This window comes from Pyrgilauda ruficollis, unplaced genomic scaffold (genome assembly GCF_017590135.1).
Source record: "Pyrgilauda ruficollis isolate IOZ18807 unplaced genomic scaffold, ASM1759013v1 scaffold12, whole genome shotgun sequence".
NCBI classification, from domain to species: domain Eukaryota; kingdom Metazoa; phylum Chordata; class Aves; order Passeriformes; family Passeridae; genus Pyrgilauda; species Pyrgilauda ruficollis.
Genome location: NW_024510321.1, coordinates 11,353,596 through 11,373,517, shown reverse-complemented (window position 1 = coordinate 11,373,517; position 19,922 = coordinate 11,353,596). Strand labels below are relative to the sequence as shown.

General features: G+C 38.1%; 1 protein-coding gene across 14 annotated transcripts in view; it reads right to left on the bottom strand.

The window, feature by feature from the left end:
- The window catches only part of PARD3 (par-3 family cell polarity regulator), a 444,410-nt gene that overhangs the window by 249,786 nt on the left and 174,702 nt on the right, over positions 1-19,922 (bottom strand). For all 14 annotated transcript variants that reach the window (XM_041487469.1, XM_041487512.1, XM_041487496.1 and 11 more), the window contains exon 4: positions 14,003-14,181. In XM_041487469.1, coding sequence (XP_041343403.1) covers positions 14,003-14,181 — 179 coding nt within the window. The remainder of the gene's footprint in view (positions 1-14,002; positions 14,182-19,922) is intronic.

Here is a 19,922-nt window from a genome sequence, read left to right as displayed (position 1 = left end):
TAGTTTTTTTCAAAAGAGAATTATAAATATACTATAATATATATAAGTATACTTCCTTCAGAAGCAGAGTATTTTTTTCAGTCAATGTCTGTCTATCTTCATGCCAAATCAGATAATTCAGAGAGAGTATCTATTTTTAAAACAGGATTGTAGTCCTACATATTTTGCAGTATTACCACTTTTAGGAATCTCAAAACCCTCTAAAATAATAAACAGCAGTGCACATTTGCAGCTAAAAGTTATTATTTTCCTTATTTATAGCACAGAGCAGATTTTTGACCCCCTCTTAAATCAATACTTCATTCCATCAGCATGAGTATTTCCTTTTCCTGTTTGCCATACTGATATTTCTTTGGCTTGGAACAGTACTAGTCCAATATTCTAGATGCAGCATCAATTCCTTTACAATTGTCCTTCACAACTTTATTTCCTGTATACATATGACAGGCTTTGGTAAGTATTTCAGGTCTTGGTACAACTGTGAAAAAGAGCAGTTTTCAAAAGCTTCCCGTGCAAGACCAATCTTTTCCCAGGCATACCAAACCTGAGCTTTCTTAATTGAGGAGATTGATGAGAATTTCTTTTCTTGGAAGATGTTGGAGTATAAGAGAAAGTCTTCCATTTCAAGACATTGAAGCTTCAATTCATCCAACACAAGATAAGCTTGTAAAAATATGTTTGCACAGGTAACCAGCCTAACAAATAACCATCATAAATTACTTTACCCTGACACAAATGAGCAAAAGCTTTGTGCCTTTCAGCCACTGAAAACAATCCAGTATTCCAGTTCTGGTTAACCACACAGCAAACTAGAAACTTGCTCAATGTCTTGCTTAGATAGGGGAAGTCAGTTTTGTACAGCAAATGCCATAAAAGCCAGGGAATGGTGTATACAAATTGATTGATTTTTTCCTGTTGCTTCTCTTATTCAATTCTTCTCTTCAGGTGACAGGGGTGGCACAGCTCCTATAAGCCAAAACAATTTCTCTTGTTCAAAGTGGTGGGCAGGTATAACAACAAAATCAGAATCTGACAAAGAAATAACAAAAAATCATTTTATGCACAAAACCACCCATACAGTTGGTGTGTGCATTATTGCCACCTAACAATAACCCACTACCTGACAGACATCACCTAGTCTGAATGAAAAGAAATTTCTTCCTATGAAACAAGATGTTTTCTCTATTTCTGTACTTTATAGAGAATTCCATTTTTTATTGATACCTGCTTACAATGTTCAATATAAACTTTTTTTAAAAAGACATTTTTATTTATAAAAGACCTCTCTCCACACAGCATCCATTATGCCTGCACAGAAGTGTTTAGCAAGAGCAAGAGAGAAGGAAAGATGCTCATCTAGGGATGTGTTGTTCTTCAATTATTCAACCACCAGGTCTCAGAATCACAATGAACAGTCACATTGCACAAAGTTTATATTGGAAATTTGTGCTGTAAAAAGTCTCAAGTATCACAGCACTCAATGTAAGTGAAATTACCTAAGCTAAGAGAGTTAAATTAGGCCTCTGTCTTGTGTATCTATACTAATATCAAGAATTTTGCCAAGATTTTACACCTAGTATTATCTGTGCTGACAGAAGAGTACATTTATCCCACCTACCAAAATATTTCTGCTTGTAGCCCCCTTCTGTAAAAGATTGCCTTTCTCCTGCTAAGACTTAAATCAGCTCATTTTACACAGAAGACATCCAAGTCACTCAGCAATTTTTTGTGACAGCAGAAAAGAAAAGCCAGAATGGTAGAGAGATGTGGTTTCTGTAACTTTTTTTGTTTCTCAGCACTTTCACCTCTCACCTTTCTTCAGAGGCTCAAAATAGCGCTATTATCAGATTGGAATAAAATACCAGTGTCGCAATCACACACACAGTCATGCTGCTGTTAGCCAAATAGTGAAATATTAGAAGATCCACCAGCCACAGACAAGCCCTCCACTCCTTTCTTTGTCACTGCTTTCTGGCAAACAGGTCTCCCTGCACCCCACGAGTGGCAGCACTGGGACAAGCACCAAGCCAGAGGAGGAGCAGAGGCATCAGCACCCAGCACTGCCACACAACATCCTTCTCACAGACACCTACACCACACAGCCTTAAGGTGCTCCTGGCTACCTGTAACCGCATATTTGTAGGGGTTTCCATTACTGCCAGAGCTAATTCAAAGTTAGCTGTGCTGACAAACTACAGAGGTACAGGTGAAAAACATCACTGCAGCTTAGACACTGGGATTTACTGAGCCAGCTGTGATGCTGCTATTTAAAATATATATTGTTTGGGGATTTTTTTTCTGTAAAATATTCAATTGTTAATCCAGAAATCTGTATTTGTCTTCAGCATGATCCAACTTTAGCACACATGCTCCCAACATCCAGCTGAAAAAGGCGTGTGTCACTTTTAGCTACAATACCATAAAGGAGAAAATTTCATGGTACAGAAGCCATCAGGGTCACCCAGGGAATTCCCATTTCTTCTGGAAATGCAGCTGTAAGCCCTCCTGGGACCAGGGCTGACATGCATCATCAGTTACAATTAAATGCCCTAATTTATTAAAAAGAAGCTTCTTTCCCAAACATCTTTGGGAACCATGGGCCGTGTCAGCTTTATCATGTTTGAAATGGAAATTGATCAATATAATACTAAAACTGCCAAGTCATAATACCACCACTACACTTAACTGCAGCATTTTGGAGTAATTTTAATGAGGACACATAATCTAACACTTTAAGATTTAGTTCAGCATGGTGTCCCTGTGGGGTTTTGCTGGAGGACTGGGTGAAAGCGAACAGGAAAAATGAAGCAATTTTGCTATACTTTTAATTTCAGATGATTTGCAATATGTAACAAGAGTCTCATCAAAGACTCTAGCTTATAGACAAAATTATGCATTAGAATGGTCTGTGTACTTCAATTACTAGCTGTCATTGCATGAACTCACTTGTGACTTTAACTCGCAGTTGTACCCCTGCAAACTCCCAGCATCACAACCCAACCAGAACGTTCTCCACCCAGTGTGGTGACACTTCCATGTCTGCTAAATCATTTGGTACTTTCCAAATAGTGAAGAAACTGGGTTTTTCCTTTGTTTCACCTCCTGAATGGCTGAAGTGTGGCAAATTTTGGTTGCTTATTTAAAACAAAAGTACACTAGACAGCATTACAACAGGGGTAAAATACACTGAAGACATCTTCAATGTAATTCTATGAAAGACAATTCAAAAATGCAAACCAAGTTTTCACTCAAATTATTTCTACAGCAGTAGAAATGTGTCCCATGTGTCCTTTAGTACAGTAATTAAGAGAGATCATTTTGGGCACTGATAATTTTTTGCTATCCAGTCTTTTTCCTTGTATCCTATGCACTTTGGAAAAGGCTGCTTGTTTGTTTGGCTCTAGTTCCTTGTGGTGCCTCAGACTGAGATAGGATTTGTGATGAGAGATGAAGAAAAAGATCTTCTTTAGTCTTTTGAGGTTGTAATTCCACCTGAAAGACTATGGGCAAATTTATGTCTACAAGGGTAATTATTGTTGTTGAATCACTATACAGGTTATAAAGTTCTTGTTCTTTCTTTTAATGCTCCCCTATGACCATGTTAGACCCTGAACAATTTGGTGTCACTCTCAGACAGGATGCTAAGTGCTGTAATTAATTACTGAAACATGCACACAGTTTATGTAACTAACTCTTTCTGATGAAAACATCTGTTTATAAATGAAGTAATATACACACAGATCCATTTTCAATGCTGTCTGATGGTCTAGCAAATCGATACCTGGAGTTATTTATTTGGATGAGGTTTCACGGCCTCTTTTTAACTGGATTTTAGACAAATATGGAATAAGACCAAATTGGATCCCCATTTCTAAAAAAAAATCCAAAACCAAAGAAGAAGGCTGCACAAATAATGTCTATTTTACATGTAAAATACATTATATATATAAAATTAATTAATCCAAAAGATGCATTGCATGAAGAGAAATTCCATTAAAAACAAAAGCCCTGCTTACACAGATGTCAGATTTGGAACTGTTCTCTCTATTAACATAGCATCTTGTAACAACAATTTTTCCCAAATGTCAGTAATTCACCTCCAAACTAATTGTACCAGTCACTTCCTATAACTATCCATGTAACTCAGGAAACTCACACTACTGCTTGGGTGAGCCTCCTTTTATTCCCAGTAGGTTCAGTTTTCCAAGGTTACTCTTTTCCTGATGTGTACTGAAGAACATGACCCCAGAAGCTGCAATAATGCAGAGACAGCCCAGCCATTTAGAGCAGAGAAGGAATGAGTTACAGTCACCCAGTATCAGAAACCTTTGATCTGAGGCCACTCTCCAAGGAGTAAAGTAAAAGAGGACTCCTACATTAAAGAATTATCACAGCTTCATCCCTTCTATCAGCTCTGACCCGGAACACGGGTCATTTCCAACTGGTAAAAACTGATTTGCAGAAGATACAAATATAATAGTCTAATAAAGAACATGCATGCCCTATCTACAGTGAAAATAGATGAAAAGAATGATCACTTCATATTTATTTGGATATTTTCAGAAGGTCTTTTCTCAGAAATTACCCTCTGTATAGCTCCATGGAAGGTATTAATGTATTATGCTTCTAGAAGAGCTCATTAGATGCCAGCAAGGAAAAAAAAATTGAAAAGCCAGTGTTCTGTTTAAGTTCTATCACCTTACGTTCAGAAATTTCCAGAGTTTGTTACTCCAATTTATATATTCCATGTTACCCTTTGACTGATAAGCAAGGCCTGACCTTAAAAAAAATCAGTAACTATGGGCTATGATAATCAGACAGTTCTCTGTGCAAGCAGTATTATACGTAAACATTCAGTGTCAAAGAATATGGGCTAAATTAAGAGTAAATTAAAAAACACGATACTGCCCATCCAAAACATTCTGTTGATCTCTCTTATTTATGACAAAAAAATTAACAATGTCATGATCTCTGCACATTCACATGCAAAGCCAGAAGTTTCCAAACAGTGTTACTTTTTAGATGGAGGGACAGGAAAGAAGATGCTTCTTCCTTTCACTCTTTACTTATACATCTCCTGATAAACCCCCACAAGGGATAATGCAAAACAACTCAAATAACATACAGCAGTTTATATTCAATAATTATAATTCAGAAACTGTAACTAAAAAGACATGGTTTTCCACGGCTCCATTTTAGAGAAAAATAAATGAACCGGTTAAGTTAAAGTGTCATGAAGCTACAGTTCTGATTCCTCTACACATTATACTTAGAAAACCATTTCCCCTTCTATTGTTTTTCATTCAAGTGAATATTCTCTTTTCCTGTACCACTTTAAAGGCATCTAAAGAGTTTTTATGTATATCCACCTGTACACGAATCTATATGGGTACCTGTTTAAAGGTAATAATATAATTATACACAGTCATGACATTTGCTTTTGTCTCCAGATTTATACATTTTAGGCCAATTTGGATTTAGAGAAAATATCATTTGTAAAGTTGTTTGTTTATTTTGAGTGTTAATGTGATGCATTTGATTCCTTGGGAGAGCCAAGAAATTAAAGAAGGAAAAAAAAGCTGCTAATTAATTAATTTCAAAGCAACCTCTGAAAATAGGATTTAACAAATAGAATGCCAATACTAAATATATCTAAGAAGCTAAGAGAAACAGGAAACAAGGGGATATAGGAAACTTCACAAAGACCTTATATTTAGATCTTGAAATGAAGAATATCTTATAAACCACCAGCAGCAGCCTTTTAAATGCCGAGTAGATGCTTTGAGTTGGCCATACAACTGAAACGCTCAATTGGCTGTCTGTATGTTTAGAAACTTGCAACTGATGTTCTGAAAGGAAGGAAGGAGGCTGGGATATGAGGTAGCCAGTCTGTCTTCTCCAGCTAATGGAACTGGTTTTCCCCTTTCTTCATTACATTGGCCAGCATGGAGTGGAGCAGGTATTTTAAGGTCAGAAGCACGAAGGCCATGTCCCATACCCGTGGTACCTCTTCCCCAGCGGCACCCACACACCACTGCCTCCTCCATATGGAATGATATGGACCATGAGCCCCACTGGGCTCCCAGCAAAGTATCCATCACCTATCCAACTTGTCAATTCATGTCACACCTCATCCAGAATTCCTCCCAGGGTCTGTGGAGGAGGGCCCAGAGAGGAACCAGGCTTGCAGCAATGTTTCTCTTTTATCTGAGTTTACAGCAGCACACACACTCTCGGCTCCTTGCAGTCTCACTGGTCTTCCTCACACTGAACAGCTTCCCATCTTTCTTCATCTTATTGTTTTAGCTTTTGTCCACGTTTCATTTACTTCACATGCTCAGCAGGCAGTGCTCCTTAGCTGGACATCTGTACACAAGAGCTGAAGAGCTCATTTGTAAAGAGAAAACAAAACTGGATGGTAGCACACAATGATCATCCCATCAGGCTGTGAAAGAAAACCAGGCTAAGTGACCTCTGTTTCAGCCTCAGCATCAGTCATAACAGAAGTGCAAAAGGTGACTAGGAATTCCTGTATTTGCTGGAGCTGATTTTCCCCACTAGCTAGAGCTTAACATCTCCTCCCCAACCTTACTATTCCTTTGCACTGATTAGTTCCACATATGAGTGAATTTTATTCTGATTCTGCTTGGTTGTCTTGTCTTTATTCATTGCTAGATGAGATAGGTGAATTTTAAAATGCAACAAATTGAGGAAAAAATGATGAAATATTCACTGTTTAAAACTTGCAGGTTCATGTCTGTTCATGAACACTGTTGGCAAGCATAGCCTGCAACCTGAATTGTACTTTAAACTTCTTTTTCTTGCTAGCTACACATTCAGCCAAAATCCAAACATGTTTTGCACCAATACATAACCTTAATAACCAGAAAGCAAGACAGACAAATATTTTAATCTGCAAAAGCTCTTGAATGACAAGTGTATATGGTTGCATGGTAGTAGGTTGCAACTAAATAGATGAAAGCAGGTCAAAACACAGATCCAGCAATTACCAAGGAAAATATATGTGCTTCTAACCTTTGGAAATGAAAAAAAAAATCCACTAAACCTGAACATCTAACTGTTGGGGTTTTTTTTTAACTTACTCAATCTTTTATCAACCTACTCTTTCAGGACCAGTCTTTCACCCTCAAACCAAGGCAGAGCTGCAAAAACATAAAAAATTAAAACCAATAGAGACAAATACTTAAACAAATGGGAATTTACAAAGTGCACCCTCACTTAGAAAAATGGCAGCGGAAAAGTCTCCAATTATCCTATACCACGTACTTGAGAGCTTTCAGTTTTCAGTATAGCTTTCAGTGGCTCTCAAAGAGGTGCTGTACACTGCATTTACTGAAGTGGAAAGACAAACAACCTGCACACATTGCACCACTCCTGTATCATGAGTAAGAGACTCGCTCACCCTGACCCTCCTTGCACCCCCAGCTCATGATGCAGCACCGAGTCCCCTCAGCTATGGAGCAGGCATTGCTCACCCAGACACTGCTCACCCATCACCTGGAGTGAGACATGGCATGGCACAGCACTGGGACACAAATACACATCCTTCCTACACTACTGATGCAAAACAAAGGCAATGTGTTTAACAGACCTGCTCAGCCTGAGAGCAGAAGTGGAAAAAACTCAGCAGCTCTCAGATCTTGCACTGATATCTTTAGAGGGGCAGAGAGGAGATTTGACAGATGGGCATCTACAAATGGATGACTTGGAGCAAAAGAAGATAAAACAACAAAGGAGATAGAGAAAATTACACCTTCACTTTGGATTTATTTGTTTTGTTGTTGGCTTTTTGCCTGCTTAACATGTGGTCATGACTGACTTTTGAATGCCAGCAGCTGAATCCTGTCCATGTACACAGCCCTCGGCTAATGGAACAGCATAGCATCAATTGATGCACACTGGCTGTTACCTCTGTGCACTAGGCAAGGATTTTTCACTCTGTGTCTATTATTCCCAATCTGCTGGTGATGATAAGAAACATTATATTTGTTTTCACATTTTGAAAGTAAGGAATTTTGAGCTCCTTCATAGAGTTTTCATTGCACTGAAATATCACCAGCTACTGTACTAAAGACAGACAATTCTTCATGGTATTCATGAAAGCACCTGAGGCAGAGGGCACATGAAGAAACACAAATTATTCCATCAAAACATAAGAAAACAACTTTCTTTTTCTGAGAATAATCAAACACTGGAAGAAGTTGCTCAGAAAGGTGGTGCAGGCTGCATCCTTGGAGATGTATATTCTCAAAACCTGGCTGGACACAGACCTGAGTAGCCTGCCCTAGCTGCCCCTGCTTTGACCAGACAGGCTGAACTCAACAGTCTCCAGAGGTACCTTCCAACCTCAGCTGAACTGTTGTTCTGTGAAAGTCATGAATTTTACACACTACCCAGGACAAAAACAACACATAAAGTGGTGATTTCATATTGCACTCTCTTTGGGCACAATTCCTCTTAACTATTTAATCACCATGCAACAAGCTGCCAGCAACAAGTTACTATCATAAAGGAGGAAAACTGATGCATGTAACTTCTGTTTTCTTGACTTTCCATAAATGTCTCTCCTGTAACATTTTACATATTAAAACACTTTATTTCACCACCTGCGGATGATCCATGCTCATTCTCCCTTCTTCTCAGTCTCTGCAAAACCACATCTGAAACTGCAAAACTCATAAGCATCTCATTGAAAAGCAAAAAAAAAACCCTGCTCAAATATACCTGGATGAAGAAATATTCATGGCTATTGAATACCTCAAAACTTCTGTTTAAAACATTGCATTTTTAGGTTAGAAGTAGAAAGCTGTATTTATCATGTAGGGATTTAAAGCCTCTCATGACAGAGATGCCAGGCTCTTTGCAGATATTCTGAACTTCTCCTTAGTAGATTCATCTGTATTACAGCACTTCACCAATACTGCTCACCAGGTACACACAGTACCTCTCCTATGAAGCAGCCAATACCAGAGACTAAGGCTCCCAAGAAACACCAGCAACTATATGGTCTCAGGCTCCCAGAATGATGCCCAGTCTTTTAGTCCACAGCCTTCCCCAGTTAATCTAATAGATTTACACTCTGCCATTTAGACTTTCTGGCTACAAAATGATACCAACACACACTTTTAATACTGAGCCCTTCAATCCTCTGAATTATACTTAATTTCTAGTGAAATACCATGTCTTTGGTGACAGTGACAAAACAATTGTCACTAAGTTGTGTTCAAAAGGACTTCAAGGTAAATGAAACTAATTTTCACTTTAAATTTGATTTTGAAACTGAAATACCATTGTTGTTGAAGCTTTCAAAATATGTATGCATGATTTTCTCCTATCTAAATATGTTTCATTAGAGGAATTTTTTTTCATTCTGTTACAAAGAAGACTAGAAAGGATTGCATCTTTCACATAAATATAAAACCCTGCAACCCTTCAATCTGAAAATTTGTACTCATCAGTCTCAACCCACAGGAACAGCAAACCTACCTGCAATAGGAGATGTGGGAAACACAATCTGTTTTGCAGGTAAGGTCATTGATGCTAGGTGAGACTTAGAGCATTCACGTGAAGCTTCAAATTATTTCTCTGCAGTTCATAGAGCCCAAAAAAATTAGCTTTCCAAGTAGGAAGAAAGCATCTCCTAGAAAAAATTATTATTCCCACAAGGCACAGTGATATTCCACCTCAAAATATATATATGGGCAAACCCATTTAACAACAAATAAGCAAAAAATTTGGCTGTTGACTAAAGAGCAAAGACAAAAAGCAAAGGAAAAAAGCAATTACAAAATGATGCACAAAGTACACTGAGTTATGTGCTTGCTGCTGCTGATCCATCCCACAGAGCACTTTGTGTGCCATTTGCTTTGCTGCAGGTGGGTGAACCCAACAGCCAGAGGCACAGAAGCCCATGCACAAACATTTTTCTCTCTCTTGAGCTCTGCTTTTTAACCTACATTTTCAATTCTTTCTGCTGTACCAATGTTTTTATCTCTGACAGGGCAACATATGAATCAAAATCAGAAAAGTCACAGTGGGAAGTTTGTCATAAGCCTGTTATCCACAGTGTATCCCTACATTAAGCAAGGAAGGTTAACTAGATAAGGCTTCAGTCTTTCAGAGAAGCAGGATCAAGGCAGGTAACTAATTTGTAATGATAAGCTGTTCCTCACCACAAATGGAATTGCAAATTTAAAAAACCACACTGAAAATATATGGGATAATTAATTCACAGTTGTTGTAAGATGCAACGTAACTGGTTGTTGCATTCATACTCTTCCAATACTGTAACACGACATCTAAGGGGAAAGAAACATGATTTCCATTAATGCAGCTCACATCTATTAAGGACAGCTCGTTGAGCCAACAGGTTTTGGTACTGAGTTATTAAGAATGTGATTCAAATCAACAGATATTCAGAAAACAACAATATCAAAAAGGATTGTACTGCAATGGAAAAAAGCACGTATGATATGCTTCAGCTGTGTACAGTCTCTTCACCTGTACAGTTCAATTCAATTCAAACAAAATTACACCTTGCAAATCAGGTATTACTCCAGGCCTCTGAGAACAGATTTCTACTTACTGATTTCTTCTTTTTTCATTAGAATGGCTCAAGGAAGCAAGAGACAGGATTAAGTCAAGCTATGAGTCACTAGCTAATACAGACATGTCTCTCACACACACAAAAGTATCTGAAAATGGTTTTAACATTCAATTTCAAAAAAATTAATCCCAAGAAGGAAATTTACCAACTAGAGGTGATCAGGAGCCAATTTTGTGACTATTTCACAGATGGGAAGACCTATTCATTAGGTTGAAACCATTCATGGGAAGGATTAGGTCAGGAATTACCTAGCTAAGTACAGTTAACAGCACTACAACAAATTGTAAATAATCAATAATTGTGCAAATAAATTAGTACCTTGGAACAAAAAAACACTTGGTTGCCAGTTGCTCTTACAGGTGAAAAACACAGAAAGTAGAAATTATGTGGGATTCCAGTTCTAAGGATACAGAATGTATTATGATATCCTGATAATAAAAAGATGTTTCTTTACAAGATTATTTGAAAAATGGATGAGAACGTATGGTCAGTTTAGGGCAAGGATTTCATATCACATCATCCTACTTAATATAACAGAAATGCATCTCAAGTTCAACACCCATCCAAACCTTTGCAGGACCAACTCAGGCCCTTCCAAAGCATACTCTTGTTTCTCCCTGGTCATTCTCTTCTTAGGGACACAGGAGATCTGGTGTCTCATTTCATTTATCCCAGTAACTACAGGCAGCACTACAGTTACAATTGCAAGATCCTTCAACCAGCCCATATTTTTACTCTTCTCCAGCACCCTTTTCCCTTTCTGTTTGCCCAGAACTACTGGCATATGTCCTGGCTCCTCACAGGCTTCTGTGCATGGCAGCACTCTCACCCCTTCATTTCATCTCAGCTTGGGCATCTGCCCATTTTCCTGCCGTTCCAAATTCTTCATACCCAAAGTGAAACAAACACCAATAAGACGTCCTCTCTCACTTGTCCCTGAGAAATAAATCCCTTCTGCCAAACACATGCAGCTTCCCTTGTGCTAATTCCTCCAAAAATTGGACAGGGTTTCTACCTGTCAATTATTTCTCTTTAGAGGTGACGGGCTGAAAGTAATGTCACTTCTTGGAGTCAGTAGGTGGATGAAGCTTTTGGCAACTCTCCCAGAAACCCTTTTCATGTTTCTGCAAGATACTGCTGGGGCAAAGTTGCTAATCTACAACTGTGCTGCAAATCTCAGCCCAAGAACATATGTTCTTGTGCTGTCAAGAAAGAGAACTGCAGTGAAAACATTACATAGTGCCAACCACTCACAAAAGATATATGGGTGCTCAGGCTCCATGCACTGAGCAGAAAATTAAGACTGTTCTCATTGCTTTTCTCAAAATGTCTGTGTCGTCTATAATCAATGAAACAGTCTGGAACAAAGCACAGCCATCTCTTTGTTATCCGAGTAGCTGAAGAAAACAACCTAACGTAAGAAAAGAGGACTTGTTATAGCTCAAATAACACAAATACATTTGCAAAAATTCATTGTCAGTACTTTGGTAAGAGATTGGTGACAGGGACTTCAAAAATGCCACCATTTAGAATAATAATACAAATGAAATTGTTGCTAATACTGTGAAAGGAAATGAGAGTTCTTAACACTTGTTCCTAATAGAAATAGGATTGGCTACAAAATCTTGACTCACATTAAGAAATCAAGACTGAAAACAGAAAAAAATCAGTCTAGCATAAATGAACTCAGGATTAATTCATAATACACATCACATAAGCAATTATTTAATTCCATGTGTTTACTGCAATTTACCTATTAAAAATAGTGATCTGTTCTATTCAAATGATCAATATACACAGTGTTCAAAAACTATAAAAGAATTTATCAGCATCTATTGCACTAACTAATGTAACTTCAGTTCCTTCCAATCTTCTTGATTTAATGTTCTCTGGTGCCTGCCTTCCCATCCCTACATGAGATCATGTGCATTCCTTTCCAATTTGGTCACCGTGCTCCAATAGACATGAAATATTTTCATAAAAATCAAGAGTAAATACATGCTGAACAACTAATGATGAGACTAGTGTGAAAGATTAGCTGCTGTTCAATTCTCTCCAATTTCTGCTAACTTCAGGCACTCAAAGAAATCTGATTATGCTGTGCATAGCCCTTCATATCTGTGCTTGTGGAGTAACGAAGTGTCGTCTCATTATCATTTCACAAAAAATGAACCGAAAATGTTAATACTTCAAATGGATTAGATTATCATTTTTCTTCTATGAATCAGAGTAGTATAAAACACATATTTACAAACAGGCACACAGTTCTGAGCCACACCAGTGCAAGTGACAGAAAACATATTATTACCTGCCTGAAATCCTGATCAAGCAGAAACTTAATGATACCAAGTTAAACTGACACCTCTGCATGAAGAGAGACCTCAATGCCTATGAGCACTGAGATTTTATAGATTCTTTTGAAATGACCAAAGGCCCACTGAAATAGTTTGCTTCATTAGCAGTGTATAAAGACTTCTTTATTTGGGGTGTGTGAGTCCTCACTGCTGATACTTAGTTTGCATTTATACTACACAGAGTTAACAGGAATGAGGGGAAAAAAATAAAAGCTATAATAAGCTGCATATTTTCCAAGAGGACTTTGTGTAGTCAGAATGGCAACCAAAAGTGCAACATTCTTTTAAAATTACTCATTTCTATTAGAAAATATACATTTTTTCCTTTTGAGTTTGTCTGCAAGTTTCCATCACAATTATGGGCAATGTGGGATCTGTACAAAAGGGCATGATTCTTCCAATTTTTTTAATATTGCACTGAGAAGAGTGCTTCTTGCTGACTTCTCTAGCAAATAATGCAATTCATGGAGAGATACTGAAATCATATTGAATAAATTAAGGAAAAAATACACTACATTTCACTGTTTTATTTTTAAGACTGCTATCACAGAGAGAAATCATTTGCCATTTGTGTTTTGTATTACTTCACTAGAGCCACAATTACTTTTTGTACAAAAAGTACAAATTAGCAATGCTGGGTTAGCAAGACAAACCAGACCAGCTGTGGGCATGAAGATTATTCACTGACATCAGGCCTTCTACAGAGATGAGTAAAAATTATTACAGACATGGCCTACTAACATTAAGAAAAAGTTGAAAAATAAAAACTTTGCAGAATAGTGAGTAATCATAGGTTCAACTACAGCTAAGGGGAAAAATCAAGTTTTCAGAGTCGCTGCTGTGGTTATCGCTGAGAGTCTGGGAAGGGCAGGACACGTGTGACCCAAACACTTCACTGCTGCTGACGGGGTTTGGTGGACAAGGTCAGAAAACACAAGTTGAAACCAGGAGCAGATGAGAGGAGCAGAAAACAATTCATGTACATTTGTAATTTATTTACTGAAGTAGGAGAGAAATATACCTTTCTTTCATGAGCACTGGGCACGCCAGGGGTGTTCTGTTTGAGGAAACCCGCTGTTGTGGACCACCTGGTAGGGTTCTTCCGAGAAGGCTCCTCTGAAGGAAAATTTGTGTCACTCACAGAGGTTGAGAGGCCAATGAGTGCAGGGTCACTACTGCGTCGGACATGGAGAGGCATATCTGAAAGAATAAAACAGACAGTAAATAAACATTGACTAGATTTAAAATGTTTCTGACAAAGGAAAAATATTTTTTCAAGCTCTGGAAGGGTGGCTGCGACCAAATGTGGTTTCACAGAGTATGGAGTTATTGACCTCAGCATAGCTCCTCAAGGACAAGGTCTGTTCCCTCAAAACCACAGCCTTGCTGCTTGGCTGCACATGGAGAAAAGGAAGGGAAAACCAATCCCTTTGAAGCAAGCAGAGCTCAGTGGCCTTCCACGTACAAAGCTATCTGTTGGGTGTCGTGCAAAATAAAAAGATGCAACATGAGCTTGAACAACCAGGAGGTTAAGGTGACATATAGGTATTTTAAAGAGCAAGCAGGCAAAGCCTGGTGGCAAAGCAAGGGGTGGCCTTGGATGACGTGTCCCCCATCCCACTGCCGGGCTGCAGCCTGGGCACTGCTAGCACAACATGCTGCCAGGAAGCTGCAGGCCAGCCAAGGCAGCCTCCTGACCTTCTAAAATATACTCTGCATTTCCCTCTCAAAACTTATGGAAGAGACTGTTTTCTACTCTGCATTCTTCCACTGCCTCTTCCTGACAGCTCAAGCAAGATCTGTGCTGATTAACCCTGATTCCCTCAGCCTTCCAGCTGGCATGACTGACAGGAGAAAAATATTTCATTAGTAAAAAATGATGCAGCAGGAAGGTAGACTGATTGGAAAGAGATAAGGTTTCTTAATATATGTAGAGGTCACATCCATTCTGGAAACTTTAATGGCACAATAAAGTCAGTTTCTTTTGAAATACAACTTAATTTTTTCCAATTTCATTTATTATCCTACAGCAAATACCCACACATCTATCCTCTCCTTGCCCAAACAGAAGTTTCACTGCCTGAATTTGTGACCTCTTAGTACTCTCCCACTCAGCATCAGAACAGAGAGGCTGTGATTTATCAGTTTTATTTCTCTTTATTGCAGCACTGAGAACTCTGAATGCAAAGTGCAAAGGAAAAAGGTGAAAGCGATGGCACCTAAGCAGTTGAGTCAGTGGGAAAGGCACAATGGGCAACAGCTGAGAATAAAAACCAGGACTAGGTTTTAATGCTTCAGTGAAACAGTTCCCAAGGAAACTGAGGGTGCATGTCTGGCAATACCAACACGAAAACACAGTGACAGGAGCTGTTTGTTAAATGACTTGTCTCAATCTTGACAATAGCTTCATGTTAATGTTACACTTAGTATTAGAGAATCTTATTTTGCAGGACATTATGAATACACTGAAAAATACAGTAAGTCATGCCACACAATGAAAACCTGTGAGTTTTTTTAAATCCACAAGGACTCCTGATGCTGGGATATAAACAAGTGTTACATGACCAAACACCAAAACAGTCAATCTATTTCATGTTCATTCTGGTAAACAAGAATAACAAAGAATTAATGTTTTTTCTCCATAACTGTTGTACTATTCCTCTTTGCTTTCAATTTTTTTTTATTTTTAGTTTTTATAACAAAAGGTAATTTCCAGCAAATAAAACACTTTATTTTCTAAATATGTATACACTTATTTATAGATATATATGTAAGTGTATAATGGAACTAGAATTAATTAAAGGAATACTTCATGAAAGATTACTAATTATGAAGGAAATATTAATGAGCAGAGTTAAGTCTACTAAGAATTTGATCTCTCAGTACATACTCATAGACTCTAATAGAGGATCTTTCTTTGATTGCCTTGTTTTCAACTACTTCAGCTTTCCTGAAGCAGCTGAAGGCAAAGCATCTCCTTTCCCCCTCTATGACAAACACACACACAGTGCCCTATGAAACCTCAGGAGACCTCTGGGCAGAGGTGGCTCAGCTGCAGCCCCAGCACCGGATGAAGTGACGCCTTCCCAGCGGCGCCATGCTGCTGGCACAGCCCCCAACACACTTTCTCCTTTATTAGATCAGCCTGAGCCAAAAAGGAGCTCTGAGGTATGTAATGCCACTTAAGAAAAATACCAATCTATATTTGTTTCAAGCAGCAGCCCGTGCATATTATCATGTTTGCCTTCACTACTCACCCCACAACAGAGAATTACAATTTTCAAACATGACTTCACTTGCTCCTTATGCTTGTATGTCTATATATAAGCATGGTGATAGCAAAATGTTCTCGTATTTTTACACTTCTTCTTCAAATTGTTTGACAAAACAAAAGTTCAGTTGGGTGAACTTGTGTAAGAAAAGAAGCCAAACTGCCAACAAAGAAAGAAAGGAAATCAAACTAGCATTTCTGGAGAGGAGCAAGCCATTATTGCTGCCTTGGCTTTTGCTTTGTAGTGAAAACCTGACAGTTTGCAGAATGGTGAGTACAGACTTCAAAACACAGGTAGTCAATTATACAATGGAATGCCCAATATTAATATGCTCTGGAGAGAGCATTAACATGAGAAGCTTCCCTACAAAATCTACTTACAGATAAGCCACCTTCAGTATGACTAGTTTCATTTCAACAAGTTTAGCTATTAAGACATTTTCAGATGTTTACTGAACATTTCATCAAATCTTTTTTAAAAAGGGTATTCTGTCAATATGAAGATACAAATGATCTCTTCTAGTCTCTTCTTATGGAAATGGTTCCATGTGTAAGGAGAAGTGATTTGTTTTACAAAGCAAACTTCTTTTTTGCAATACAATGAATTATAGAAGACAAAAAAAATGAGTTTGTTGCATCTGTATATTTTCCAAGTTAAGAAGAAACTTAAACATATGGCATTATTTTTTTTTTTATTACAGGAAGGGGGCAGGCACACAGAGCTGGCTCTAACACTTGCTGCTTGCCAATGGTCAATAGGTCTTAATCTAAGAAGTAAATCTTGTTCACACTATGTTAACCACAAGCTGAAACATCATGTCCTTCATTCTCTTCAATTCTGTTTACTCTCCATTAAAACAACAACATAAAAGAATATATTGAACAGATTTTTTTTAACCAATATATTGTTAGTTACAATCCTCTAGTTTAGAGAATTTGACTAGAATGTATAGATTTGAAGAGGATATACTTTGAAATATTAAAAGGAAAATCAAAGGAAAAGAACTTAATAATTAAACCACAAGATAAAGCACGCATGGGACCGATGCAATGTCACTGATTCCAGGATGATGGCTGATACTGTTTGAAGTCTGTGGTTTCTTTGAAGAGTGGATAAAACAGCAATGAACTCTAATCACAAGGCTTCAAATTCTCTGTGGCACTAATGCACTGTAAATATTGATTTGCTTCTGCAGCTAAGGTGCCTTTTAAATAAGCACTTGAAATGGTAAATCTAATAATGAATTACAGGAAGTTTTAAAAGTCTAAGGAAAAAAGAAAAATTAAATTAAAAATCCTGAAAGTTACAGTAACGCAGCTCTTGAGTCACATTCAAGGACTTGAAGTATTCAAGCAAGAGTCAACTTCAGAAAGAATTATGTTGACAGAGTATCCCATTAAGTTATGTATATAGCCAGAATTCTGCTAGAAGATGGTTATTTGTAGGATAGATCCAAGCTGTATAACAAAATGCTCACATTCATAATCATGAAATTCTGACTGGAAGTCTCATTTTATTAAAAGCAACAGCAGTTTCACTATAAATTATAAAAACAGCCAATATACATTTTATAACCATCTTTAAATTTAAAGAACGCAGAGTTGTACCTTCCCTTCCTGCCAGCAATTCCATTTTTATTTTAAAAGGGTCATCACCTTCTCTGATTTTCAAATATGCTCATGAGCAAAAGTATTGGAGGATCTGGGAAATTTCATCCATAAAGCTGAGCATGTTGCCCTGCGTGCAGGCACTCAGCACAATGGATGGTGGTCCCCCAGAGCAGAGCTAATAGATACCTTCCCATCCCAATTTCCTCCTGGATGTCAGCTTGGAGGGCATGACTAGAAAAATACATAGTTATATTTATATAGCATGGCCAAGATAATTTTACTCTGTGAAGGTTTCAGCTCCCCAGTGCCTCTGCAGTTTGTGCAATTTGGTGTGCAGTGGATTTAAGGCACAGAAACGAAAAAATAATCTCAGAGTCATTTCTAGCCATCTCACACAGACCATCAGGCTCATGACAGATGAGAGAGCGGAAGAGGATTCTTTTTTTCCTCTCCATACTCTAGGAGACATCTCTGGGAAAATGATAAATCAGTGAAACCAAAAAACTCTGTGGGAAAGAGTAGCTTTTAACCAGAAAGCTGCTCAGGTTTGACAGAGTTCCTGGAAGTGATCCCATAGATACATATGTACATCAGGGTGCACTGTATACACAAGACACACACAGATCCTACGTCAGCATCAAAAAACCACTCTGGGGATGGGAGACAGCAATTGAACAGCTTTGCTGTCTCCACCACCCATCCAGCTCATCATTCTGTTCAAATCCTCATCTGAAGCCCAAGAGAAAGGATAAATCAGGGTCATCCTGGGGCTGAGGAAAGCAGAACTGCTTCTTTCAGCTTGAAGTACTTGGAACTACAAGTTAAGGCTTTGTCTGTATTTAATTGAAATATCTCTTTAAAAATATTTAGATTAGCCTTGAGTTTCACACTCCAGCACAGCTCCTGGAGTTCTGGTTCCAATTTCAGTAGGTTCAGTTCATCTCCTTGTTTCACTCAGTTGGACACAGCAAGAGCCAAACACCTGCTATGACATTCAAAAGCTCAAATCCCCGTATCAGTTCAACTTTCATATTTGAAAACACCTAAAGACAAGGTGATGGTAACTTCCAAAGACCACCAAGGCTGTTGTAGACCTGACTATGGATAGAAGAAAAATAGTTGGAAGCAAAACCCAGCTGATTGTGAACTTATCTACAGACTAGATTAAACCCTAGCAGCAGCTAACATAAGCCAGGACTTCTCTACAAGATTAACAAAACAGAGCAAATCAAATGTAGATATCTGGAATTAGAAATTAAAGGGGAAAAAAAGCCCTTAAGCCATTCCAAGAGGTGAAGAACCACTGCTGGAAAAACAGCACCATTTGTCCTGCAGAAGAAAACAGGCACACTATGGGAGAGATGGGAGCTGGGAGGGATACAAAACAGGAGCACTGCAAAGTTACTACCAGTTGTAGGTGCTTTCAGAAACATACTTCTGAAATATTTTTCTCCCTCCTGGAATCCAGTAAAAAAAAAAAATCAGCATTTCTGAATGTCAAAATGCCCAGAATTTGTTTATTTGTATTATTCTCCCCAAGTTTATCCTCCTGTCACTAGTTACCCCCCTCCCCTTAAAAAACTCTCTTTTCATATGTCACAGACCTCTCAAATTTCTCCTAAACAGTGCTACACAGCACATAACCTTTGCCTCTTTTAAGTCACTATTGCTGTTCACTTTTGTAAATATTATTCCAGTCTTAACTTGTTCAGAAGGCACCCTGAATAGTGTATTTCTTTTATGAAATACCCTCAGTGCTGCTTAAATCCTCCCTGTCATCTTTGAACTTTGATGCTAATACATAGTCAGCAGTAATCATATTTGGGTATTTTATTGTCATGGTATCAACCCAGAACATCCAAAGAAATCCTGAAATGTCTTCTGTAGTCTTGCTTCAGCATCTGTCTCAATAATTAAAGTTCAGTTTAGATCAATGTTCTTATACATTATCTTCTATTTATTCAGGCTGAATCAAACTGTATTCAGTTGTGTAGTACTGTTGGGTTATATATATCTTTCCCTCATTCATGCTATTCTATTTTCCCAGTCTATTAACATC